Source organism: Crocodylus porosus, unplaced genomic scaffold, assembly GCF_001723895.1.
Source record: "Crocodylus porosus isolate Cpor-Errol unplaced genomic scaffold, CroPor_comp1, whole genome shotgun sequence".
Lineage (NCBI taxonomy): Eukaryota > Metazoa > Chordata > Crocodylia > Crocodylidae > Crocodylus > Crocodylus porosus.
The window spans coordinates 10216746-10243672 of NW_017728886.1; the positions used below are offsets into that span (position 1 = coordinate 10216746).

The 26927-nt window shown below is 45.5% G+C and overlaps 1 protein-coding gene across 1 annotated transcript in view; it reads right to left on the reverse strand.

The window, feature by feature from the left end:
* EXOG (exo/endonuclease G) overlaps positions 1 to 19981 on the reverse strand; it is a 25609-nt gene extending 5628 nt beyond the window's left edge. Inside the window, exons 1-5 of the mRNA XM_019530214.1 lie at positions 19812 to 19981; positions 19511 to 19648; positions 16878 to 17017; positions 14942 to 15018; positions 12136 to 12250 (exon numbers count right to left, since the gene is read on the reverse strand). Of these exons, the coding sequence (XP_019385759.1) occupies positions 12136 to 12250; positions 14942 to 15018; positions 16878 to 17017; positions 19511 to 19648; positions 19812 to 19956 (615 nt within the window). The 5' untranslated portion in view covers positions 19957 to 19981. The remainder of the gene's footprint in view (positions 1 to 12135; positions 12251 to 14941; positions 15019 to 16877; positions 17018 to 19510; positions 19649 to 19811) is intronic.
* Between the last annotated feature and the right edge of the window lie 6946 nt (positions 19982 to 26927).

Below are 26927 nucleotides of genomic sequence, written 5' to 3' on the forward strand. Positions count from 1 at the left end.
AGCCTATAAGGATGCTGCAGGTTTTTCCTCCCAAGGTGGAGAACCTTGCATTTTTCGGTGTTAAACACCATCAGGTTCTCATCCGCCCATTTCCTGAGCCTGTCAAGATCTGCCTGGATCACCCTCCTGTCCTCAGGTGTGGATGCTTTGCCCCAGAGTTTGGTGCCATCAGCAAACTTGGCCAGTCCGCTTCTGACACCAATGTCTACATTACTGATGAAGATATTAAAAAGTATAGGCCCAAGGAGAGAGCCTTGAGGGACCCCACTGGTCACAGCGCACCAAGACGATTGACTTCCATCAACCACCACCCTCTGGGTCCTGCCACGGAGTCAATTCCCCAGCCAGTGGATCGTGGTGAGGCCAAGGCTGCAGTTAGCCAGTTTTGCCAAGAGGTGATCATGGGATACCGGATCGAAGGCTTTTTTAAAGTCAAAATATACGACATTAATCTCTTCCTCCTCGTCCAGATGATGGGTCACCTGGTCATAAAAGGAAATGAGATTGGTAAAACAAGACCTACCTGCAACAAACCTATGCTGGGTATCCCTCAGGACATTGCTGTCAGCTAGTCTGTTAAGGATGGCTCCTTTGATAATCTTTTCCAAGACCTTCCCCAGGATAGAGGTCGGGCTGATGGGCCTGTAGTTTGCCAGATCTACTTTCCTCCCTTTCTTGCAGACAGGCACCATATTGGCCTTCTTCCAATCTTCGGGCACTTCACCAGAGCGCCAGGAGTTCTTGAAGATCTGTGCCAGGGGCTGAGCTATGATGCTCAGCAGGTGGTCAGAGCCATCTAAAAGCCCTGCTGCACTACCTAAAACACATTCAAAATTGTAGCCCAGCCCCTCCAGCAGTCTGTAAATACTTTGGTTAGGAGAAGGAGAGAAGGGGAATGCCTGTCTCTCTCTAAGGTCTCGGGCAGATATTCTTCCCATCAAGCATTTCTAGTAGTGCTTGATAGAAACTGTCATGCAATGGGACCTGCTTCACATTCAAAGGGCAAACCATTCAGACAGGGGAAAAAAGCACCCTGGAAGTGTGCTCTGCCAGCACTTGGCAGCAAGGGGAGCTGGAGAGCTGTCAACACCCCTCCCTTCAGCAGAGCAAGGAAGACCCATGCAAACGGTTTCAGACAGGGGCCCAGAAGCAGCCATGTTAGAGCACTCCTCGGACACCTTATGACAAGGGTGGGCAAAATGGTAGATCTGGCTGGCAGCTGAACTCCATTTCCCAGCAGCCCCAGACTGACCAGAAGCCGCCGCAGGCAGGGCATGCAGCTGGGCAGAGAGCTGCTCTGGGGCTGGGATCTTGGGGCGGTGACAGTGCGGGCCTGGGGCAGAGCCACAATCTGCTCCCTGCAGACCCCTGACCACAGAGCCCGCGCTGGTCAGCGGAAAGCAGGGCTCTGCACCGTCCCCAGCCCTGTGCTGTCGCCACCCCGAGATCCTGGGGTCTCCCCAGCCCCACCTGCCCATCTCATTCCCAGCCGTGCACCCTGCCCGTGCAGGTCTCGACCCCGGTGGTGGGTACAGGGGGTCCGGACAACAGGACTGGATCTGACGACAGCAGCTGAAAAATGGAGTCCACGGAATGGATCCAGCCAGACGCTGTCCACCCCTTCCTTATGAGATGCTTTTGTTTCCGTGCTTTTTCTCTGTCATTCCCTGTCCCTCTCCCTACGAACAAATTCCCTCCCCTTCTATGAGATTCCTACTGCGTGCAAATAAAACATCCTGCTAAGTATTGGCTGTGATAGGGAAGAGGTGCTACTAGGTCCTTAATGATGAAAGCTTGAAGCCTGGCTGGTTGGGAAAAGGAAGGGCAGAGGGGTGTTATAGGATTCGAATCCAAATCCAATACTTCCCTGTTCACACAGGCCTACAGGGTAAGTCATGTCCTGCTGAGGCATCTAGGGCAGCAGAGTTCAGCATGAATCATGAATGCGGGAGGGGTGGAAAGAAGGGGGAACAAGAGGGCAGCTCTCCATGGGATGCTGGAAGACCTGGCCAAACATTATGACCCTATGCATGCCATACCATGCACATGTTCAAACTAAGGTAATATCTTTGTGGTTGTATCACTATTTCTGTGGCTCATTATCAGGGATACAGTGCTTGAACATGTGACATGTCACAATTTATTGTTATTAATACATTAATTGTAAGATAAATGTAACATCTGCCAAGGGCCTGACAGCCATTTTAGCCAATGACTATTCAAATGCAAAAGCACCACCAGGCAATAAGGTCCAGGACCTCCCCCCTTCCACAGTCGTTACCAGCTGAGCCTCCCCTTGGCTTGCTCTCCTCCTTATTTTGCTGGCAAGTGGAAGATACAGGTTCAAACCCCTTCCGGCTGAGATGGAGGCCTAGAATCTGGGTCTCTAGCTCTCTGGACAGGAGCCCTAATGACTAGGCGTCTAGGCAAAAAGTTAGAAGAGTCCTCCTCCTCTTCTGTCACTGCCTTTCCAGGATTTATATGGAGTTGTGCCTTACCAGGGAAAGCAGAATCTAAAATCTATATGAATGGCCAAAAAGTCACTTATCTTCCTAAGGGTGGGCTTGGATTTGGGGCCAAAGTACAGTTCTTGAGATAGCCTGTACACCCCTCTCCATCACCAGCTTGGTCTAGACAGGAACAGGCAAAGTAATACACTTCTCATCTGCCTCAATATGAAAGAAGTTGCAAAGAATATCATGCCCAATTCCATACAGCTGCTCAACACTGGTGCAGAGCTAAACAACTGGGGTACCATGGCTCTGCAGAGGGAGCACATTTTGAAACAGGAGCAAGGTGTGCTTGGCCTTTCCTATTGCCATCTAGATTTTCTTGTGGAACTGAGCAAACCACATTGCAGCGCTGATCCCAGGAGTTCGACTTGACACGTTTCTCTCATTGTGTTGCTAACAAAAGCAGAGAGCATATGCTTCTTTTGTAACCAAATGTAAAACCATTTACAATTATCCATGCGTACATATTGTCTTTAATTTGTGCTAATCTGTCAACAGGCAGAGGAAGATCTTTTAACAATCACCACTTTGAACAGTAATCTGTCCTGGCTAGAACACAGCAGCAGCTCTTTTAGGGTCTCTCTGACTCACTAAAACTCAGCACTAATACAAATCAGGAAACACTGCCATGCTCTCAGATTCTCTCTGTCCCACATCGCATTCAGGTTAAAGAACTGAACAGCACAGGAGTTTTTGTGTCATCTTTGAAGGTCTGTAGATCTCTGTTCCTATAAAATGTTACTCGAGAAGCTCCTGAGATGCATTTTCTTTTATCTAGCCTCTCATGACCAGAAATGATTGCATGTCCATCAACCTAAACATGCTCATCTGTTTAGCCTTAAAAGTAATCCATCTCCCTCACTACTGGGGATGACAATCAAGTTTCAGACCTCACCACTCCTCTGCGCCCTTCAAATTCGCTAGCAACATTAAAAAGTGTTTGGTGACAATATGGAGCTCCATGTTCTATTCATTTTTGCTCTTGTCCCTGATTCTGTTCAAGTGCTACAACTAATCTTTTGCTGATAAAGTAGTACAACTGAGCTTGTGTTATCCCACACAGCTGCATTATTAGACTTGCTTTCAGTGCAATGGGCTGCTGTTTCTATCATGCTTATTTGGGTAAATCTGTCTTATGACCCACCTAATAATGGCAAGACAGTTGCCATGACTATTCTGGTTTTTAAAATGCTTGCAACTTTTGACATTTGTTCATATTAACAGAGAAAAAAAATGTGCAGGTTTACAAGTGTGCAAACGTATAAAGAGCTCACAGAAGACCTGAAAAGGGTATGGGGATCAGCAGTGATGCTTCTTAGAGGAAATCACAAAAAGACGGGGCATGCCTGCTCAGATACAAAGGCTGGTCTGGAAGTTAAGTCACTGGCTTGGGATTTGGTAGATCTAGATCAGTGATTCTCAACCATGGTGCTGCAGCAGATGGCTAACTCTATTTATCTTAGGCTTTTTAAGTTGTCTACCATTCTGCTAACTAGCGTGGGCCTTCTTCATACACCGTATCACTTAGTCACTACATTAAAGTGAATTAAGTTTGTGGCAAAATCATCCCTAAAACTCATAATCATGGGAGAAAGAAAGAAAGAAATCTGTTCTTGCCTAAGGAGGTTAAGGAAAATGAAAAAGGTATACTAAGTAGCCAAGAGGTTATTGAAACCAAAACAAAATCCCTCACACGCTGTTTAAAGGATATTTACTTGCAGTTTTAAATGCTCACAAATTATACGGCATTCTAATTTTGCATCTAATTCAGTTAAAACTGAAAAAAGTGCCCAGTGAATGAAAGAAAAGGAAACTATTCTTTAAAATTGCAGGAATAGATTTACAAAGAAACTGCAATGTCTGGAGAGTAGCACTATGCCATCTAGTGATTGCAAAATGCAAAACCACTGTAAGGAACATGGATGAAGGGCACCGGGCTTGTTAGTGAGCTCCTGCTCCAAGATTGTAATTACCAAGGACTTCTGCAGGACACGGTCTGTAAAGGTCACATTTCGTCAGGGCACCGCTGCCAGCACACATTAAACAGCCCTGCACACTTTCCCTGCTTCGGAGGCAATGTTACCAAGGACATTAAAACAGTAACTCCAGAAATTCCCTCTGCACTATAATACCCTCTCCTCCTCCCAATGCACATTTCAGAGCTCTCTCTGCATAATAACTAGCAGCTAGGAGGGAAGCCTTTAATCACCCAAGCATATTTAACTCTTCTAACTACTCAGGGATATACTTCCATCCCTGTCCAGCAATGAAAAAAAACCAAGTATAGTTAAATTCCCTGGTCATATGCAAAGCCTTACCCTGAATCTTTACACATATCATCCTTCTTCCTCTAGATAAAGCCTGTGGCCTCCTCTAGTCCACTGCCTCAGCAAAGGCACTTAGTTTGCTTGGCTAGAACTTCAGGGACAATAACGATGAGTCTTTTACATGTCTTCAGATGACATAATTCCTATCAATATGGCTCCAAGGCTCAATTCTGTACAGCTTTATTATGATTCCTTGATCTTGATGTTTCTGAACAGCATGTATTGTCCTCCAGCTGATCGTATTACCCATTTGCATTCTTGTTGCTACCGACTTCGTTATAGAATGTCAATTCTGTTGCTACGGCTGTACCTCCAGCGTTTCAGAGGGCTCCCAGACACCAGCCCAGAGCGCAAGACGTTTGAAGGCAGGTGCTTTTTAGTCTCAAGTATGTTCCGCATTTATTGTTTCCGGAGGAGGGGAATGACAGGCAACGTACGCAGTATTCCACATGACGAATCACACGAAAATGATGTTTTTAGGGTGGCACGTTCAAAACAACCAAAACTGAAAATACCAATTTAATGTTGTTCAGCTAAAATTTAAATTTAGCACCCTATGCATTATCTTAAATTCTTTCTGCAATCAGAGCCTGCTTTTCCACAGGATCCCAACCTCATTCAGTGCTACGCAACCCAAGTGTGATGGTTGTTCCCACTCCTCCTGTAACCCACAGGAGCCTGTATTTTAATAGTATATTATAAAATTGAAAAGTCTTCCAGATATGGATACTGCTAAAGGAAAGCAACCACATGACCAGTCATGTAACCTCTGCCTTCCTTTCTGCTTCAGCTATTGCCCATAAATCATAATGCCAATTTACATCAGCTGAGGATTGGTCCCTTAGATCAGGGCTGTCTAACTTCAGTGTAGCTGGGGGCTGCACACAGTGCCAGCATGTGGGACTTGAGCCTCATACCACGTGGGCAGCAGGCTGTGGGGACAGCCCCCCACCCTCCACCGGCAAGTTGTTCCCCCTATCCCCCAATATTGTGGTCTGTGGAAGCAGTGTGTGGATTTCCCCCTCCTCCCTACCATATGGTAGGGGGGCAGGTGGCCACTGGGGTCCAGGGACCACCAGCTGGACAGCCCTGTGGGCTAGAAACAGTCTGTTCCCTGTTTGTGCACACTGGGCACACTTGGGTGTTACACAAATAGTAAAAGTAGCAAACTCTGTTTCCTTCTTTATTGTAGCCTTTTTCCTTGAAAATGTGTATGACAACTAGATACACCATCTCATAGAATTTGTCTCGTGTTAGAAAACATCTATTAATTCCATTAATTCAACACCTTTAAAGAAATGAAACAGGAAACAAACCTTTCCAGTAATAATTAGAAATATCAATTTAAAAAAAAGCTTCAAGCAAGATGTCTGGTCCAAAATATAAACCCAATCTAAATGGTATATTCTTCTGACAACTGATGCTGAGTAAGATCCAATTACTATTCAGTAGGATTTCAGTGGAAGTAAAGGGTGGAGAGCTGAGCTCAATACAACAAAAGTACTGAAAAATTCATTTTTAAAACCAAAAATCTGCTGACAAGGGAAAAACCACTAAACCGACATTCATTGGAAAAACGGTAATGTATAAAACATGACAACGTCATTTTGATTTGCTCTGGACGAAGATGAATAACCTGCATCTGCCTCTCCAATGACACAGAACAGATCCTTCCTGTTGGCATTCTATTTTACATTTTTATATTACGTGTATATATTCTGCAAATGTATCTCTCAAATACCAAGCATGGTCATCAATCTATCCTTTGCAATAAAAACCTCCACTGGAGACAGATGAACTGACAGAATGTCTCTTGGGATACGGCAGCTTCAGCCAATAGACAGAGCACCATTGGCATACAAGGAGTTTAAGGTTAATTCCCTTTCTGGAACTAAGCAGCAAATGGTACCAGAGTCCAAGCAGGAACTGGGAACAATGCCATGACCAATGCTCTGTTTTAACTCTACAGTGATCTAAAAATAACGTTTTGGGACATTTGCAATGAGAAAAACACCCACCTGCACACCCACGGATCTGTATTTCACCACTTGAATAGGCAAAAATAAGGAAACAAAGACTGGAGAGAAGCCTATGTAACAGGCTAATTCAGACATTCATTTTAGTACTTTAGTAGGGTTTTTTTTTTGTTTCACACTTGGCATCTTTATTCTTCTCTAAAACTGGAAGAGCAGCTTGGCTATGGTATTCCCATTGGCATGTCCTAAGTATGCATTTTAAATGTTGTTACAGCAGTTATGCTATTGTACATCTCTTAAACAGCAACTTCAGAGTGACACTTTCCTCGACATCTTCCTCAGGCTGAGCAATGAGATTAGGAGCTGGCTGTAGACTATGCAATCTCTCGTTTCTAGATCAGAAGTCTGAATCCAGTTTATGTCAGCACCAAAAGATTGCTGAAAAGGTACTCTTGAGTTTTACTCAGTAGCAGATTCCTAGGATTCTAAATTTTATGGCTGAAATCCTGGCACACAAGGACAGGATTACATCCCAGATATTAATCTTTAACGACCCTGCCCTCCCCCGAGAGATGTTCTGGCAAATTATGACCCCTGCCTTAGACATACAAATCAGTACTTATTGGTCTATCAAAAAAACAAACAAGCCAAAAAACACTTGCATCCCCAAGACGCTCTCCACAAGAGACAAATTCCTAGTGAGAACAGAAGAATCTTCCACAAAGATGTAATTTTCAAAATGACAGACCAGGGAAAATTTCAGTTAATTTGCAGTGTATATTTACTCTTTAAAAAATGTGACCTAAATAACTAGCTGATGTGCAAAAAAGATACATTTTCAGTTTGACATTTTCCACCAGTAGCTGGCAGTAGTAGTTCCTAAATTCATATTTGTATGTTTAGCTGCAAACAAAATATTCCCTATATCTTATTCTGGAAGAGACAATTAATAAGAAAGAGTTCATAAATATGACCCAATGGTAAGATGCAAATATGGAAACCATTATTTTGTTACTTCCTATCCCAGACCTTTGCAATCTTGAACTTCACTTCATAGTTTATATTAGGACTAAAACTGATATGACATTCATGAAAGATCAGAGCTGTCATCAAACTCAAGGATGCCGCTATGTTGGCAACAAACTAGAACAAAATGATACAGTAATTAACAGGGCACGGACACACTGTGCCACCCTATTATTCAATCACAGTATGTCAGGTTCAAGTTACTTGGAATAAAGTACAAAGTATGGACTTATTTTTATCCACAGAATACTGAAACTAACATGTTAAAACTGATGATCGAGAGTTAGAGGGTGTTATTTCTTACAGTCTTCCTCCTCCATGAACTGGAAGGAAAAGGGCTCTATCCTGCCAAAGACACAAACTGGAAAATAATGGCATAGTGCAGTGGTGCCCAATCTTTTGTTTCCGCAGGTCAGATGAGCAATGCCAGGTCAGTCCGTGGGCTGGATCCTAGCGCACAGGGCTTGGAAATATGACAGCAAGGGAGCAGGGGCAATGTTAATTGCCATCACTCCCTTGCCACCAATTTTCTAGACCTGTGGGGAACCTCATGGGCCAGATGACATGGCTATGCAGGCTGGATCTAACCCATGGGCCAGCACTGCTGGATAGTGGAAACAACTGCTAGACTCGAACAACTCTTCTGCTCACTGAAAAAGTCTCTCCAATACGACCTGGATCCCTGTTGATTTTTAAATTTTTTAATACTTCAAGGTAATTTTTTTCAAGGATGACACACCTGTGACAGAGAGCCTGCGGTGCTCCATCACTGAGAGAAAAGCCCAGGGAGAGACTTGTAGGACAGGAAGGGCGCAGCTGGGACTGGGCTGCTATAGACAAGCTAATGACATTAATTAGCAGGCACCCACAAGCAACCCAGGAGAGTCATCCGACTGCGAGGGGGCAGGGACCTGGGAGAGATAAGGCATGGCCAGAGCCAGGCTAGGCAGTTGGCCATGGAGGCTGAGCAGGGAAAAGCTCTCTGGGGGGTGCCTGCAACTGAGAAGCAAACTGAGTGTGCTACACTGCACCGGCTCAGGAAACTGAAGGCTAGCAGCTGATTAAGACCCAAGTTTGGGCAGTAGTTTTGTTATAGCTAAAAGGGCATGCATTTGGTTTCAGTTTGGTTTGGTATCTGGGGGGACCAGGAGGGTCCGGTGCCTTGTGGGGACTAGATGCTTGAAGGAAGACCTGGTGGTTTGGGAGGGACTGCTAGGGATGGCTGGGAGGTCCCAGAGCACCTAGCAGGGTGCAGGCCCTGCACAAGCATACCAGAGGCCCTGCACGAGCACACCCAGATGGGGGATCTCATACAGCCCACAAGCGGGGATCCCACAGTGCCTGAGAGGGGTAAGATGGGCCTTGAAACAGATAGCCCCGGGGACTGGGGCCAGGGATCCCAGAACCCAAGAAGGGCAAGACTGAGACTTAGAGGGCAGAAGGCCCAAAGCCCACAGCAGGTCAAAGACAGGTCCTGGGGCCCAGATACAGACGCAGAGAGCACCCAGGGAGGCTCAGCAGCCCAGAGGGCATAATAAAGGTCTTGGAAAGCTGGACAAAAATCTGGGAAACCTGAAGCTCAGTTTGGTCAGTGGACTAGAGTTGGAGGCCCAGCGAGAACAAAACAGGCAGAAGCTGAGAAGGCTGAAGCCTGACATGGGAACAGCAGTGAGCTCACTCTAGGTCCCCCAGGCAGCCTCCCTCCTTTCCAAATAATAAGATCAAAGGCCTGGTGGGCGAGTAAAGGAGGTTAGGACCCCCAGAGTGGGAGCTGGGCCAGGAACTGTGTGGCCACCTGGGGGTATCATGGCTTGGACCCGAACCTGTCACAACACCCAAAACTGAATGATTTTGGCAATTAAAATGAAATTAGCACTAGTGAGCTATGTGGAAACCTAGGACTTGACCATGGGCACTTCAGCACACCGAGTCTCTCAATTTATGAAATGAGGAAACCAGTTACCTACCTGGTCGGACCAGCTGTGTGGAGGAAAGAGCTCATGGCCCAGCCCCAATCCAGCTGGGGGAGGGGGCTGGCTGGCTCCAATACGGGTGTGCAGTAGGGGGAAAAGGGTGGAGCCCAGCCTTAATCCACTGCTTGGGGTATGGCAATTTTGCAGCAAGAGGAAGGTGACCGTATTAACTGCTACCACTCCGTGCAGCAAATCTGGAGCCCCTTAGGCTGGGTGCCACGGCTCCACGGGCCACATCTGGCCTGCAGGCTAGAGGTTGAGCATCTGATCTACAGTACTGTGCGCAGTTTTGGGCTCCACATTTTTAAAGTGATGTGAAGTTAGAGAGGCAGGTAACAAAGATAATAACGGGCTTATAAAGCAAATCATATGAGGAGAGGCTGAAGGAGCTAGGCACATTCAGCTTGCAGAAAAGGTACTTAAGAAAAGAAATGACGACAGTCTTTAAATACCCAAAGGGCTGCCATAAAGCAGAGGGGAACACACCAGAGAGCAGGACATGGACCAATGGCTTGAAGCTGCAAAGTAGGCTTAGACTGGATATCAGGAAAAACTTCCTCATTGTTAAGAACAGCGAGGCAGAGGAATAGACTGCCTAGAGAAGTTGTGGACTCTCCGTCACTGGAGGTGTTCAAGAAGAGGTTGAACAGCCACTGGTTGGGGATCTAGGCATAGTGTTCTACTCTGGGTATTTCGCATGAATCTGGGCTTTGCTGGTTGCCCCCTCCTCACCTTTCTGTTACATGTGTCAGGGTGTTTTTAAGCCCCTCTCAAAAGCAACGGATGTTGGATGCCGGCAAAGCTGGGGATTTTAACTGGAGTGTACCAATGCTCCCACTGGAAGCAAAGCCAGAGGTTCCTGATAAGATGGTCTTCCCCTCCACTCAAGGCCAGACTGATCGCCATATCTGGGGTGAGGAAGACAAGGGGGGAATGCCTCTTTAGTGCAGCACGTGGCCCTCTACCAGGGAACTCTTCAGTATATATTAGCAGCCTTTTATAGAAGCAGGACACTAGTGTTGTGGTTCCCCTGCTTTACTTGTGGCAGGTTAGGGTGTTGCGTCTTCTGTTAGAATTGACAGTAGTTTTAGGAAGAGTTTAGAGGATGGATTTTAATAGGATGGTTTGGATATGGATGATCCTACCTCAGGCAGGGGCGTGAACTAGATGATCTCTGGAGGTCTCTTCCAACCTTATTTCTCTATTATTCTATGATGATGAAAGCTATATAAGTTTTATTTATTGTTTGTATTGTGTCAATACCCAGAAGTCCCATGCAGGAATAAAGCCCCATCACCAGGAATCCTGGTTTTCTCCGATTTAAAAACACCCCCCAATTTTTGGTTAAAAAAAGTAACCCCAAATCCACATTTTTCCATGACTTAAATGAAAGGCCACTAATATATAGATAGATATATAGTGGTGTTTCATTTTAATCATGGAAAAATGTGGATTTGGGGTTACTTTTTTTAAGCTGAAAAGTGGGGATTTTTTGAAGTCAGAGAAAAACAGGATCCCTGTCCATCACATTCAGTAAAAGACAGCCACCACTCTGCAGAAGTAACAATCAGGGATCAAATCCTGCAAATACTTACACAATGTAGTGTACCCTGAGCGTGCGAGCAGGTGGTAAAGCAAAGTGAAGCCTAACACTCAACCTGAAGGTCTTTCTCTGTTTGTAACGTGGAGACCATACACAACCAATTCTCAAATTTCAGGGAAGATCCTTAGCATCAAGATTTTTGGGGAAAAAATAAGACGCAGAAGGACAAAAGATGCTGTGTTAAGAAAGGATTACACTGGCTTCATTCAAAGCCTGCCAAAGTCAACTGGAGTCTTTCAATTGGCTTCAGTATGTTGCAAAAGGGATTTTAGAAAACCAGCTGACATTAAAATGAATAGAAACTAGTCACCTAAATCCCCTATATGGCTTTGAAAATGCCACACCATGTTTGCATCCTGGTTCTGAAATATGTAACTATTAAAGAACACATACATGACTGATTGAAGAGATACATGTACACCAAACTCTGCTAACTCTCTACTTAGCTGTTATACAAGTGCTAAGTACTGTTTTATTACAGGCTTATAAAGAGGCATTGAAATGCTCACATTACATGAACAGAATGAATGATTTAATAACAGAACACCACAGAGTGTAGCCAGGGCTAATATAGTACCCTCTATTCCAGCACTTGGATCAAATAAACTTTAACTCTTTTGTACTGGCAAACTAGGAATATACAGCTTGCTTATGTTCCATTTGAAGGTACTGTTTACAGAACTACTGAATTTAGTGCATAAAAACACAGGTACTTACCTGATAGGTAACTCTCTTCTTTCCATCATCATCTGTTTGAGGCAAGGTCAAAGGTCCTGAAACTATCCAAACATCCTCAAATCTCTTTGTCAATTCCCGACAATACATTTCCATTCTGCAAAGATATTCCAGGAGAACAAACTTCAAAATAAAAAGTTAAATAAGACACGTCTAAAACTGTTCCTAGTTTCTGCAGTATATTTTCTATAACGTGTTCATAAGCTATGCATAAAAGAGTAAATATATGCCCAATATCCAGTCTCTCTGCCACCTTTTTCCCAATTAATGACTTTACTGACAGCTGGTCCAGCATTCTCCTTGCATACTTGAGAATTTAGCCCTGCTATCTTATCACGTTCTCTCAGAGCTCAAATTTCTGCTTTTCCTTTATTCAGAAAGGAGTTAGATATTGAAAGTGACTAAAATAAAGACATTTTCTGAAGGCCTGGGCACACTTTTTTCATTTCCAAAGGTTTTGTTGTATTCCTTTCCATTTGCTCCTCTATATTTTAAGGAATCGAGGACCCACAAGATGCTGTCAAACTTTACCTCCCAAGAGTCCGTTGGCTTTTTGGATATCTTAAATGATAAATTAAAGGATGCTGCTCCCAGTCTACAGCCTGTTTATTGCCCTTTAATGTCAAACTACATGAGGACAACTGATTACCAGAAGCACTGACATCAAAAAGGTACAAATGAAATACGTTATTTTGATTTTAAAAAAACAAAACAACAACAACAACAACAAACACACATTAAGTGAATCTGTCCAGTAAACAATTTGATAATCATGTGCGCTTTGCCTGAAATGGAACTAATTTTAGCCATACTTCACGCTAACCGTATTGGTCCCAAGAGCTGCTGAAGTCAAATAGTGTAGGGACCTCTACTAAAGATGCTGTCATATTAGATTTGAAAAAGTCACACTTTGGTCCATCCTTAAAACAGCCAAGGATTGATGGGCTAGATAAGAAAAGAGATGTAAAGTATTCAGAGATTTTGGGGAACAGAAAAAAAGAGAAACAAAAACAGAAGGCAGCAAATAAGATCTAAAGACAGACAGATAAGGGGAAATAGAATGAAGAAATAGTCACTAAAAAGACACCAGAAGAAATAGCAGAGTAAAGAATGGATGATGAAGAAGGGGAGGAGGAGAAGACAACATAAGTGAAATGAAAGCAAGAGATGCAAGTATTTTACATCCTTAAGTTATATCATTAAAAAAAGCTCAATGACAACAGGCACTGAATAAAACACAATACACTAGTTTATGGGTGGCTAGTTACTCACTCTGGGAGGCACATCTGATCCTCCGCCAAAGTTCAAGACAAGAGCCGGAGAAGTGGGGAGGTGGGGGCGCTGAGTGGAGGTGACCATCCCCACCTCCCCCACACTTTGGTTTCCCCACAGGGAGCATATCCCGGGATAAGCAGCACAGCTGCAGCCCCCACCCCAGCAGCGTGGTGCCAGAGCTGGCAGTCGGCAAGAGAGGAGGGCGGGCTCAGGGTGCACTCCTTGCAGGGAAAGCCAGAGTGCCGGAAGGTGCCCAGCTGCACTGTTCCCTAAAGCCGCCGCAGAGAGAAGCAGGTAGGGCTTCAGCCAATTTTGGGAGAGCTGCAAGTACCGTGCTGGTGAGCCACATGCTCACAAGCTGGGTTGGGCCACCGTGGCACTAGTTTTACTCCTCTGAAGTGCAGGGGGGGCATGGTACCAGGGAAAAGTGGCAACATTTTTTTAAATGCTATTCAGCTGCTTCAGTCCTTGAGATTCTAGGTGCCAGGTAAGGAAGTCAAGCTCTCCCCGATTAGACTACTCTGAGAAAAGTAAAAGGGTGTCCCAGCTCTAAAATGGCATATGCCTAAGCCTTTGCATCAAGAAAATGTTACGCTCAAATGCCTGAGGCATTAAAACAATAGAAAAATCTCTTTAAAATGTTATAGCACATTATTTATCTATAAAATAGTACAACCTTACTCGATGCCTCATATTCTTTTATATGTATTCCTGTAAAAGTAGAGAGCAGTCTGTGGATGAATGATGATGCCTTTTTATGCTACATTTTTAGTGCAATATTGTGTATAATGTAGCTCTCCTTCTCTCGAGTAAGCCTTGTAAAATCCAACCCTTGTTCCTTCTAACCTAATAAGCACACAATCAGAGTTGGTTTCAGTTAATTAATTTTTCCATCCCAGAAGAAAAAGAGAAAAGAAACAATACGCAGAGGGTTAAGACAGATCTTCCAGACACTTCACCTCAAAGCTGTTATTCTGGCATCTTTCACAAGTGATGAGCGCTACATGGATGCAAGAATTGCCAGATACATCCAAGCCCTCAAGTGTTGGTGATTCACAAGGCTGCACTATGTCCTTGAAGTCAAACACAGCCCAGTGCCCAAAAACTGTCACTGGCATGCTGCTCCTGGAACTCTCTTTAGCGTGAGAAATTAAACCAAGATCTGGACAACTTGGAAAGCTGCCATGGGTCTTTTCTTAAGAACAGAGTGATTAACCTGGAGGGCCTGGCTAAACTCAACAAGGGTAAGTAATGCTGTTTACCCAACCTAAATTTTCCCCATCATTTCTGCTAGATAAAGAATCGAAATGGCTACATATTCATTTTGTCATGGTTACGGAATAACTGCTCTTCATCTAAGGGCACGCTGCAGTGATTCCTGCATATATCCTGTAAAATGCCTTTCACGCCAAAAGGGATCTTTTGGGGTGAAAAGAGATATATAAATATAGTTATTTGTATTACCCCCTTGATTAACCTTTCATTCTTAGTTCATTCAAAAGTGATCTCTTACCTGTTCCAAAATCCGGCATTATTCTCATAATTCTGAGGCACAATGTTGGAGAGATAAAATGTTTCAGCCATAGCTTGCTTTATAAAGAGAAAAAGTGATACCTTGTTATTAAAATGTTAAATTCTTCCAAACGTTTAAGAAGGTTACAAGTCATTACCTATATCTAGATCCAAACTTGGCTAATGTAATTCTATAAAGAGCAAGTCAAGCCAGCCACCTAAAACATATTTCCAAATATTTTAGGAGCAAGTAGCAGTGTAAAATTTGTATATAAACTTTGCAGCTTGCGTCTATCCACAGTTCTACAGAAACATTTCGTGCCAGATAGTGGCACAGAATGAACGTGATAACAGAGTATTACATTTGTAATTAGGTTAGGAATAGGTGAACACTTCTTTTTGAAGAAGGAAACTTTTCCTATGCATTTTACTTCCTACACTGGCTGCAGAGTTTACACCATGTTTTTGCTCTCCCATACCAGAAGAGGTTAGAATAAAAATGTAACACTTTATCATTTTAAAAATATATAGGAGAGATGGTGGAGTGGTTACCAAGACCTCTGTTCTGCAAATATGTATACAGCTGCTTAAAAAAAAAAAAAATCACAGATAAACAGGAATATAACCCCTTCTGTGGTTGCAGCCCAGGTAGTTTCAGCCATGATGGATTCTTGGCTTCCTTCTAGCCCTAGATAACTTCAAGTACATATGAAAAACTGAAAGGAAACATCTAAAGTACTTAGCCTGACCCTGAATAATTTTAAATGCTCTCTAAGATTTCCCCATGTTCACAGAATGTAAAGGATTGGTTGAAATGTTTAAGACAATGCCTGCTACTGGCATTAGTCGTACAAACCAGACCTACTCCAGATATAGTATCTAACCTACTTTCAGTTCTGGACCTCATTTTACAGGCTATTTACACATGTTGAAACAACCAGAATAACACAGACAATTATCTATAAGGAATTCTTCTACTAGAAGTAAAATGACTAGTGCATTAATTCCCACATTACACAGTTCCATCTCTACTCCAAAGCATGCTATATTTCAGGACAAAAATACAGATTCAGGCTACTACTTAAATAACAATTAACCTGTACTGGGGAAATTTCACACTGGGACCAGGTAAGTCCAGAGCTGTTTTCTTAGTCAGCCAGGGGTTTATTGTCAGGAGCATCAAATATACAGCCTGCAGGCAAGATCTGGCCTACAGAGTCCCATAATTCAGTACCTGGTGCTACCCCTTTTGCTGTGGGAGACCTACTCCACTGCATCTGGCTGTGTACTGTCCACAGCACCTGCTCGGACCAGGGCCTACACTGCACCATCCACTCTGGCTGGCATGCCAGACCAACCCAGGTGGGTGCTGCCTGTGCTGGATCAGGTAGGCGGCCCAGATGAGTTTGACACCACTGGTTCACATGCCCAACACTTTGGGACACAATGTCACAAATTTCTATATAAAGTAAGTAAAGACACTTCATGGACTTTGGAAGAACTACGGCAAAGGCAAGGCAGTCATTCATTCATTTAATATTAACAATGAAAAGGGAAACAGATCTTAAGCAATCTAATCAATACCCCTGCCAATCAATCCTTCTGCCCTTTGTAGCCTATTTGCTTTACCTAAATCAAGAGTTAAATGTCTCAATACCTGTTGAAAGTAAGATAGTGTGCTACTTGCTCTCGCTCACTTATAAACTGAGCTCTGCAAGACAGCTCTGAAGTTTGACTGGTAAGTGTTACCATTCTAATTTTACAGACAAGGAAGTGGAGTCCCAGGGCCTTGGAACTCTAACTCTCTAATTCAAGTCCCAAGCTAAAGCAGGGAGACCATAACTCCCTCTTCTTAAAGAAGAAAACATTGTAATGAATCTGAAGATCACCTCCTTCCCCACTTTTATTGACAGACACAAATTAAGAAAAATTCCTACTGTTGAAAACTTGTTATCTCCTGCTGGTGCCATGTGCCCTCGTGACCATCCACTCCCAAAGTAGTCTTCATTGACAGCACTAAACATTAGAGGGATATTAGGATCCGGTTTGAATTTGCAGTGCTTTCGGTCTGCAGAACCTAAGGAACAACATACTAAGTGGTTAGGTGATCAGCAAACCATCAGCATTATCAGACAAAAAGACCTGGTCCCCACCAGGTATCCCCAAGATGCTAGTCTTTCAGGATTTCATGTATGAATCTAGTCTGAAGACTTTTCACTCTCTATAAAAAAAATAACGGTTGCACTTAAAGCTGTGCTCCAGCCCTGAACTTATTCCTACTGCAGAGCAGAAATTCTAAGATGTATTGTTTTAACAAAAACTGCTAAGCTTAGAGGAAAGATAGAGAAATGTGACACCCATTTTTCCTCAGCTGGAGTAAATCACCAAAGATGTACTATGTGAACAAAGCCACAAAGGTCTACACCAGCTGAAGACCCATTTCCATATCCTGCATTGGCTTTTCCAAATCTACATAAGAAATGTGATGACAGTTAACTTAAACAAGTTTATAGTTAATAAAAGAAATACTGAGAGTGGATGCAATTTGTCCTGGATGAACAGAGCAACGAGGCCGTAACTTTTAAAATTCACCTAGAACAAAATTTCAGAACAATGAAGTCAATTCCAAATTTTCAAGGTTCAGATATTCAGACATTAGGTTAGTGCATTTGTCACTTCTCCAGTTGCCAATACAAGCCAAACTACTCTTGTTAAGAAAAAGACTAAAGTATATCAATTGTTTTAAAGTTAAAATTCTACCATGTCCAGGGGACAGTCCCAAGCATGATTTCATACTTGCAAACTATGCCATTGAATATTTCAGGTATTTTTTTTACCACATGAAGAAAAAAACAAACAGATTAACTTAAAATGAAACCTTTTGAAGGGTTTGTCCAAGAAACAGGGGGATTTCTACTGAATTGTTAGTTGTAGTGTTAAACAGGCATTTTCTCATCTTTTACAGAGGCAGCTACTCTAAGAGTAGCAAGCTAAAAAAAATCAGAACAAACTACTTAAATTCATCCTGATCCAACAAAGCATGTCACTGGGTGTTTAAGTTGCATTTCAACATGAACTGAAGTGCTTTGTTGAATTTTGGCCAAAGCAAACAACAGCATATTGAAAACATTTTAAACTTGACGTTCTGTACTGACTACAAAAGACAGACAAAGGACCATTTCCTGTATCTATCAGCATTAATCACTAGAACTTTATCACCCCACACCGCAATACTTGTAAGACAGAAGTGTTATTTGTTTGTTAAACTTGTATCCTCTATGCTTTGGTTATAACAATAAATTGTGCTGTCATTTCAGTCGTATATATTTCTATTTTCATAGTTAGATTAGCTTCTTTCCACTGTTCTTTGGAAACCCTTGGACAAGTTTTCAAACAATTAAAAATGAATTTGTCTACAGCACAATCTTTCCAGATATAAGAAAACTAAATGGTCTTTTCAGTTTTAACATCCAGATGCATGCAATTTGGATCATGTCCTGATCAAAATACCTATCCCATAAAGGACACCTGCAAGTATAAGGATGTTTAATTTCAAAAGTCCAGTTAGTTTTGTTCTGATCATTTAGACAACATTATAAGGTGCTGGCTAGCTAGAGGTACTGAGAAGCAACCCTAAGTGACTGCTTTCATTTAGGCTTAAAGGCAATGGGAATACTCATGTTGGTTATAACCATTTACAGGATTTGCCTTTAGTTTTGTAAAGTAATATCTTAATCACAGTCTTGGTATATTTAGAGATACTGCCTATAGAAAACATTTTACAATTATGAAATGATTCATCCGCACACTAGAGATTGGTGTATAGTCAACAAAATTAATTTGTGATGGCTATATATTGCCCAAATTTCATTCAGTGAAGGTAGTGAAGTCAAGTTGCTTATTTTTTTAACGCAGGCAGCTGGAGCATGACATTCACACGCATGAGAAAAGAGAACAGAATGAAGCAATGTTAAATTGCTAAACCTGCTACAACAATCACCATTTGGGCTCCACCTTCCCCTCAATCAGACACACTGCGCATTCCTGTTTTTCGCAAGGCAGCACTGCAGCCGGCATCAATTGCCCAATGGAGCAACAGCAACTTCCGTGTCGGCCCTATGAAGCACTCGAGCGTCTCCCTCGAGTGAAGTTAAGTGAGGGAAGGATCCAGGCCTTCATTTCCTTGGACCTTTTTTTTTTTAAACCCTTCACCTCATGCATTTCACAGCACAAAAATCAAGAGAACCACCTACACATTGCTAACCTCAGCATCCCTCATATCCTCTCTCAGCCTCTTCTACGAACCGCACAAAATACGCAGCTGCGTCTAGGCATCCCGCTTGCCATGGATGCAACAGAGAGATAGTTTTGCAGGCTGCCGCCTGTCAGGGCAAAGCCCCGCAAAGGCAACTAGGACGATGAATACGGATCTTTTCCACAAGCCCAAAGGACTCCCGCAGGCCAGGGGAACCTAACCTTTTTTTATGCAGACCTAAAACTCGGTGCAAAACCGGGCTGGCTGCCTGGCTGCAGCACGCCAGTAGCTTCCCCGATGACTGAAGGCTCCTACCTAGGGTTTTCTGCTGGGAAACGTGCTCCACCACCCATCTGGGGATCCGCTTGGCCTGGTCGTAAGACAGCGCGTGGTTCAAGTAAAACCTGCTCTCCGCTCCGGCGTCGGGCAGCCCGAACTCCTCCAGCACCGGCCCTGAGGGGGGGAGCACGGGCCGCGTCAGGAAGGGAAACGGGTGGGACGGGACACCCCCCACCGCCCACCCGGCACGACGCCAGGTCAACCAGGAGCAGCGCGGGGCCGATATCAACACCCCCCTCCCTCCATGTGCGGAGGGCTCCCCCGGGCTGGCTTTTACCCGGCCCCGGCTCCGGCTCCGGCTCCGGCTCCGGCTCGTGTCGGAGCTGCAGCGCGGCCAGGCCCGAGGCGGCGGCGGCGGCGCCCAGCGCGGTCCCGCACACCAGGCCGCGGAAGAAGAGGCGGGAACCCCGCACCGCAGCCATTCACCTCCCCACGCCACAACCGCCCCGACCCTTCCCGGGGAGTGGCACCGGGAGGCCCCGCCCCTTCCGCTACACCCGGCGCGTTCCTGAGCCTCCCTCGGCTCCGCCCCCGCCGGGAAGCCCCGCCCCTTCCGCTACGCGGGGCGCGTTCCTGAGCCTCCGTCGGGACACGTGCGGCGTCTTTCCCGCCTGTTGGAGGCGGCGCGGGGGAGCTGCGGGAGCGGGCGGTGGTACGGGTTGAGGTTAACCGAAAGCAGGACTTACAACACACCTACAAAGTCACGCAATAAATCTACTGGAAACGGAAAAAATCATGGACTCTATAGAAATACTGATACATACATGGAAATATATATATATTTAAATTAGTTTCTAAGTTAGTCTAATAAAAGGTATCATTCTGGAACCAAGAGTGCAAGATGGTTGTATTTCGTTTAGTCTCAGACCAATGTGGCGACCACATACACCTGCGGACTCAACACAGACATTGCAGTTAGGACACGTTACAAGGGGCCTGACATCTGATTCACCAGGTACCTGCCAGATTCAGCCTTTCAGGGATGTAGTTGGTAGCCATGCTGGCCTGAGACAAAAAAAGGCAGACCTCTAGCACTCTTGGTTTGGAGATGATAGGTATTACTAGACCAGCTAAGAAATCGCCAAAATTTTTTTTCCGATTTTCCTGTAATTTCTTCCTCATCTAGTGAAAGGTATCATCTCTGAACCAAGAGTCGAGAAGTTTGCAGATCTGACCTTTCACACTTCTCTTTTCCTGCCCTTGCCTCCTTTTCTACCTTTTGTCTTCCTAATTTCTAGCTATTTACTTCTCCACAAACAGCCTCTTTTCTACCTTGGAAAACTACTACAGTAGAGTCTCTCTTACTTACCTTTGGCTTCCCCGCCCCTGCCCACCTTGTTTTTCCTCCTCCCTTCCCTTTTCAACCTTTTTTTCCTCTGATTTCCACCTATTTACAGTCTCACTGACATTCTGTCACACTTTCAGCATCTTTCATTCCTTGGAGTCTCAGAACAGCAGAGACTTCCTATGCCTGAAGAAGGGTGATTGCACCCAGAATCTTTTCCCTAACTACTCAGTTCGTCTAATAAAAGGTATCACATCTACCCAAAGCAACTTGCCAGACCCAAGATCAATTAATATCAGAGAACAAACCCACATCTCTCTCCATCAAAAACGCGCTCTTTGATACCAAGTGTGCACAGAGGGGTTCAGCACTGAATAGTTACGGTGAAGCCCTGGGACTGCCGTGCCCTGCCCTCACCCGTGTGAGGAGGGGCTCACCCCTCACCCAGCCTGTCCCACCCCTCAGAATAGCCTCCCTTGCCCTTTTGCTCGGGCAAGCGGGCTCTGACCCGTGTCTTTACCTGTGGCAGGTTTGGGTGCAAGGTCTGCATCATGTCTGGCTTGACACAGTCCGATGTAGAGGTTAGATTATAGTTTCAGCATCCACACCCTGCCCCCGTGTGCCTCAGGCTAGGCTAATTCAGTTTAAGATGAACACAAAAACAAATGCAACTTCATTGAAATGAGTTCAGAAGGCTGCAAGGCTGTGAAACAAGAGCCTCTTTACCAGAAGCAGCTAACAGGAGCAGAATTACAGCACATCTGGTAGCTTGACTGGGGGAACATCAAGACCATTAAAAAGGAGAGAGAGTCATTAGCACCGGTGGTAGATTCCTTTGGCTCTTGGCTGGGGGGGCTGCCTGGCACGATTCAAGGCACATGGGACCAGGAGCATGGCCACCCCCTTGCAAGGTTTGTTCCACTTTGGAGTCTCTGGGGCACCAGCTGGAGGAGCTCCAGGCCACAGTCCAGAGACTGCGTGCCATCAGGGATGGCGAGCAAGAGCAAGACTCCTACTGCCAGGCCCTTCACCCCCTGGAGACTGAGGGTTGACCAAGGTCACCTTCCAAGACAAGGGAGGACTCAGGGATCTCCCACACTGTCCAGCCAGGGGGTTGGACCAAGGTGGTCAAGGGCCCCAAGGCCCACCACACCAAGGTCCCCTCCCCTTGGGCTTTGCAACAGACCTCTTGCAGCCCCAGTTGAGTCTGAGGAGATGCCAGCTCCTACAGGCAAGGGAGGATCACCCACACCTACTCTCCCTAAGGTGAAACACAGAGGGGTTGTCATGGGAGACTGTCTCCTGAGGAGATAATCTGCCACCCCACTCCATAGCTCAGGAGGTCTGCTAATCCTGGGGGACCCACGTCAAGGACATAGCAGAGAGGATACCAAAGATTATCTGGCCCTCCGACCGCTACCCTATGCTCCTTATCCATGTGGGCAAGAATGACACCGCTCGGAGCAATCCCAGCCAGGTCATGAGAAGCTACAAGGTTTTGGGAGCAGGGCTTAGGGGGTTGGGGGCACAGGTGGTGTTTTCTTCAATCCTCCTGGTTTCAGGTTATGGGCTGAGGAGGGAGAGGATTGAGGTAGTCAACCAAAGCCTATGGAGCTGGTGTTATCGTGAAGGCTTTAGCTTTGACAACCGCAGTCTGCTCTTTGGTGAGAGAGGCAGTGGTCTGCTGGGGAGAGATGGCTTCCACCTCTCTCTGCTGGGGAGAAGGCTCTTCTCAGCCAGACTGGCTGACCTGCTCCACTGGGCTTTAAACTAAGCTTGCTGGGGGATGTGGGGACTACCACCACAGCAAGCACACTGGGCAACTTTTGCAAATCCAGCAGGCTAAGGCACTCAAGAGAACCCACCCTTACCCCAGCACTGAAACGATGTGTAGGGAAGACTAGGGCCTCCAATGGGACACTTACATGCCTGTACACCAATGCCAGGAGTCTGGGGAACAAATAGGAGGAACTGGTCCTCCCGCTAAACAGAAATGACTACGATCTCATAGGGATAATGGAGACTTGGTGGGACTCCACCTATGACTGGGCCACAGGTACAGACGGCTATATCCTGTACAGCAGAAATTGTGTCGACAAAAGGGGTGGGGTGTAGCCCTCTATGCAAGGAAAGCTACACCTACCTCCCTGCAAGCCGACATTGGCATCCAGGGTGGACAATTAGAGACCCTCTGAGTTAAAATCTGTGGTGAACATGGCACAGGGGACACAATGGTAGGAGTCTACTACAGACCTCCTAAATCAGGATCAAGAGCTCGACCAGGAATTTGCCAAGGAACTGGTTAAGGCTGCACGCTCCCGGTGCATAGTTGTCATGGGAGACTTCAACTACCTAGACATCTAATGGGAAGAGCACTAGGCCAAATCCAAACAGTAGCAAAGCTTCCTTACCTGCGTGCATGAGGTGAGGCGAGTCTACCTGACTCAAGAAGTCTATGGACTGATGAGAGGCAAAGCGCTGCTCGACCTGGTACTGGAAAAGGGGGATGATCTAGTCAGCAACCTAATGATCGAAGGGAAGCTGGGGGACAGTGACCATGAGCTGATCACCTTCACTAAAGCTGGCAAGTCAGTCAGCAATGCAGAAGTCCTCGACTTCAGGAAAGCTGACTTTGACAAGCTCAGGAGGCTTGCTAGCAAGGCCCTAAGCAACCACAACCCAAAGGGAAGGGGCATTCTGAATGAGTGGTTGTTCCTCAAGGGAATGATCCCGAAAGCACAAGCAATGTTTATCCCATCTTGGAGGAAAGGCAGCAAAAGGGCACAGCAGCCTCATTGGCTCTGCAGGGAACTTGTGGACCTCCTGCATCTAAAAAGAAAGACCTATAAAGGATAGAAGACTGGATCCACCCCAAAGGAGGAGTATTCTGTGCTAGTCCAGACCTGCAGGGAGCAAACCAGGAAAGCCAAAGCTGCAGCTGAACTCCAGCTGGCTACGCATATCAAAGACAATAAAAAGTCCTTCTTTAGATATGTGGGGAGCTGGAGGAAAAGCAAGGGCAACATTTGACTCCTGCTGAACCAAATGGGACAACTGACAACCGACGCCCAGGAAAAAGCCAACCTGCTTAATGGGCATGTTGCATTGTTTTTTCACCAGCCCCAAGGGATGGGGCCCTGCTCACTATGGTATGGGACGGCCAGGGTGAGGGAGAAGTGTTACCCTTCATCAATGTAGACCATTTGAAGGAACCTCTTGAGAGGCTGGATACCTCCAAGTCAGCCAGGCCAGACAGTTTACAACCCAGGGTACTTAAGGAGCTAGCAGACATCATAGCTCAGGCCCTGGCACAGATCTTTGAGAACTCCTGGTGCTCTGGTGTCGTGCCCAAAGATTGGAAGAAGGCCAATGTGGTGCTTATCTTCAAGAAAGAGAGGAAAGTAGAGCCGGGGAACTACAGGCCCATCAGCCTGACCTCTTATCCCAGGGAAGGTCTTGGAAAAAATTATCAGAGAGACCACTCTTGATAAATTGGCTGATAGCAACATCCTGAGGGATAGCCAGCATGGGTTTGTTGCGCGTAGGTCTTGCCTGACCAATCTCATCTCCTTCTATGACCAGGTGACCTATCACCTGGACAAGGGAGAAAAGATTGATGTCATATCTTGATTTTAAAAAAAGCTTTTGTTCTGGTGTCCCATGATCTCCTTATGGAAAAATTGGCCAACCATGGCCTCGGCTACATCACAGTCCAATAGCTGAATTGGCTCCGAGGTCGGACCCAGAGAGTGGTAGTCAACAGAAGTCAGTCATTATGGTGCACCGTGACCAATGGAGTCCCCCAAGGCTCCGTTCTTGGGCCCAAAGTCTTTAACATCTTTATTAATGATGTAGACGTTGGGATCAGAAGTGCACTGGCCAAGTTCGCCAATGACACCAAACTTTGGGGTAAAGCGTCCACACCTGAGGATAGGATGGTGATCCAGGCCAACCTAGACAGGCTCAGAAAATGGGAGGACAAAAAGCTGATGGTGTTCAACACTGAAAAATACAAGGTACTCCACCTTGGGGGAAAAAAACCCCACAGCAAGCTTATAGGCTCGGCAGTACTACGCTTGCTAGCACCACGGCCGAAAGTGACTTGGGGGTCATGACCGACCACAAGAGGGACATGAGCCACCACTGCGATGTCACAGCTAGTAAAGCGAACAAAACTCTGGCTTGCATCTATAGATGCTTCTCTAGCAAATCTCAGATGTCATCCTCCTTCTGTACTCAACCTTGGTGAGGCTGCAGCTGGAGTACTGCATCCAATTCTGGGCTCCAGGATTTTAAAAGGACATGGAAAAGCTTGCAAGAGTGCAGAGGAGAGCCACGCGCATGATCAGAGGGCAGGAGAACAGGCCTTACGATGAGAGGCTGACAGCCATGGGACTTCAGCCTGAAAAAGCGCAGGCTCGGAGGGACCTGGTGGCTGCCTATAAGTATATAGGGGGTGTTCACCAGAGCGCCCCAAGGGATGACAAGGTCAAATGGTCACAAACTCCTTCAAGACTGTTTCAGGCTGGACACAAGGAAAAAACTTTACTGTCTGAGCCCCCAATGCCTGGAACAGACTGCCACCAGAGGTGGTGCAAGCACCTACTCTGGACTCTCTGAAGAAACATTCAGATGTGTATCTTGCTGGGATCCTTTGATCCCAGCTGACTTCCTGCCCATGGGGCAGAGGCCTGGACTCAAAGATCTTGTGAGGTCCCTTCCAGCCCTAGTGTCTGTGAAATCTATTATAAGAAGCCATGAAGTCAATTGACTCCTTCAACACTGCCTGATTAGAAATGCTACTGCCACTGCCAGGGACTTGCTTTAAACTTTGAGTGAAGCAGGAATCGAGGGGGAGGGGGTGTCACTGCACCAGTGCACCTCCCCCCGCCGGGACTGCCCAGTTACTGAGGGCTCTGGCACTGAAGACCAGGGTTAATATCTTAAAACCTGGGTGCTCAGATCTTGGTATTTTAATCATGGGAACAACTGGCTAATTTGAGTCACTGAATTTAATAGCAGCCATCAAACTACCTGAAGGGCGGATCCAAAGAGGATTGAGCTGGACTGTTCTCAGTGGTGGCAGATGACAGAGCAAGGAGCAACGGGCTCAAGTTGCAGCAAGGGAAGTTAAGGTTAGATACTAGAAAAAACTCTCGCTAGGAGAGTAGTAAAACACTGGAACAGGCTACCTGGGGAGGTTGTGGAATCTCCATCCTCAGAGACCCGGCTAGACAAAGCCTTGGCTGGGATGATGTAGTTGGGCTGGCCCTGCTTTGAGCAGGGGGTTGGATTAGACATGACCTCCTGAGGTCCCTTCCAGCTCTCATTTTCTATGATTTTTAGAAATTCTCACCAGGCAGCTCTGACTGACTGCAAAGAGGTATGCCATGTTCGGATGCATTTTGGAGAAGGAATACCCTGTTCCCTCTACAAAAATAAAAAAAACCAAACAAAAAACAATTGGTGAAACAGTGTTATTTGTGCTGAAACAGCCCAGTGACAATTACAACAAAAAGAGCACCATCAGCCCTGCTGCATCAGGGTACTTCGCCCATTCAAACCTCACTGCACGCCACCAAAGACTTCTAAAAGTTTGGTGGGACAGTTCCCAGAAAAAGTCTGAGTTATGCAAGCACCACAGATTTTGGTTGTGTCCTTGCAAGACACAGAATTAAAAACATCTTTGAAAACTCCTGGCGCTCTGGTGTGGATCTTCGAGAACTCCTGGTGCTCTGGTGTAGTGCCTGAAGACTGGAAGAAGGCCAATGTGGAGTCTATCTTCAAGAAAAGGAGGAAAGTGGATCTGGCTACCTATAGGCCCATCAACCTGACTTCTATCCTGGGGAAGATCTTAGAAAGGTTTATTAAAGAGGCTATCCTTAATGGACTGGCCAACGCCAACATCCTAGCATGGATAACTAGCATGGGTTTGTTGCGGATAGGTCTTGCTTGACCAATCGCATTTCCTTCTACAACCAGGTGGCCTATCACCTGGACAAAGGAGAAGAGATTGATGTCGTATATCTTGACTTCAAGAAAGCCTTCGATCTGGTATCCCATGATCACCTCTTGGCAAAACTGGCCAATTGTGGCCTTGGGTCCACC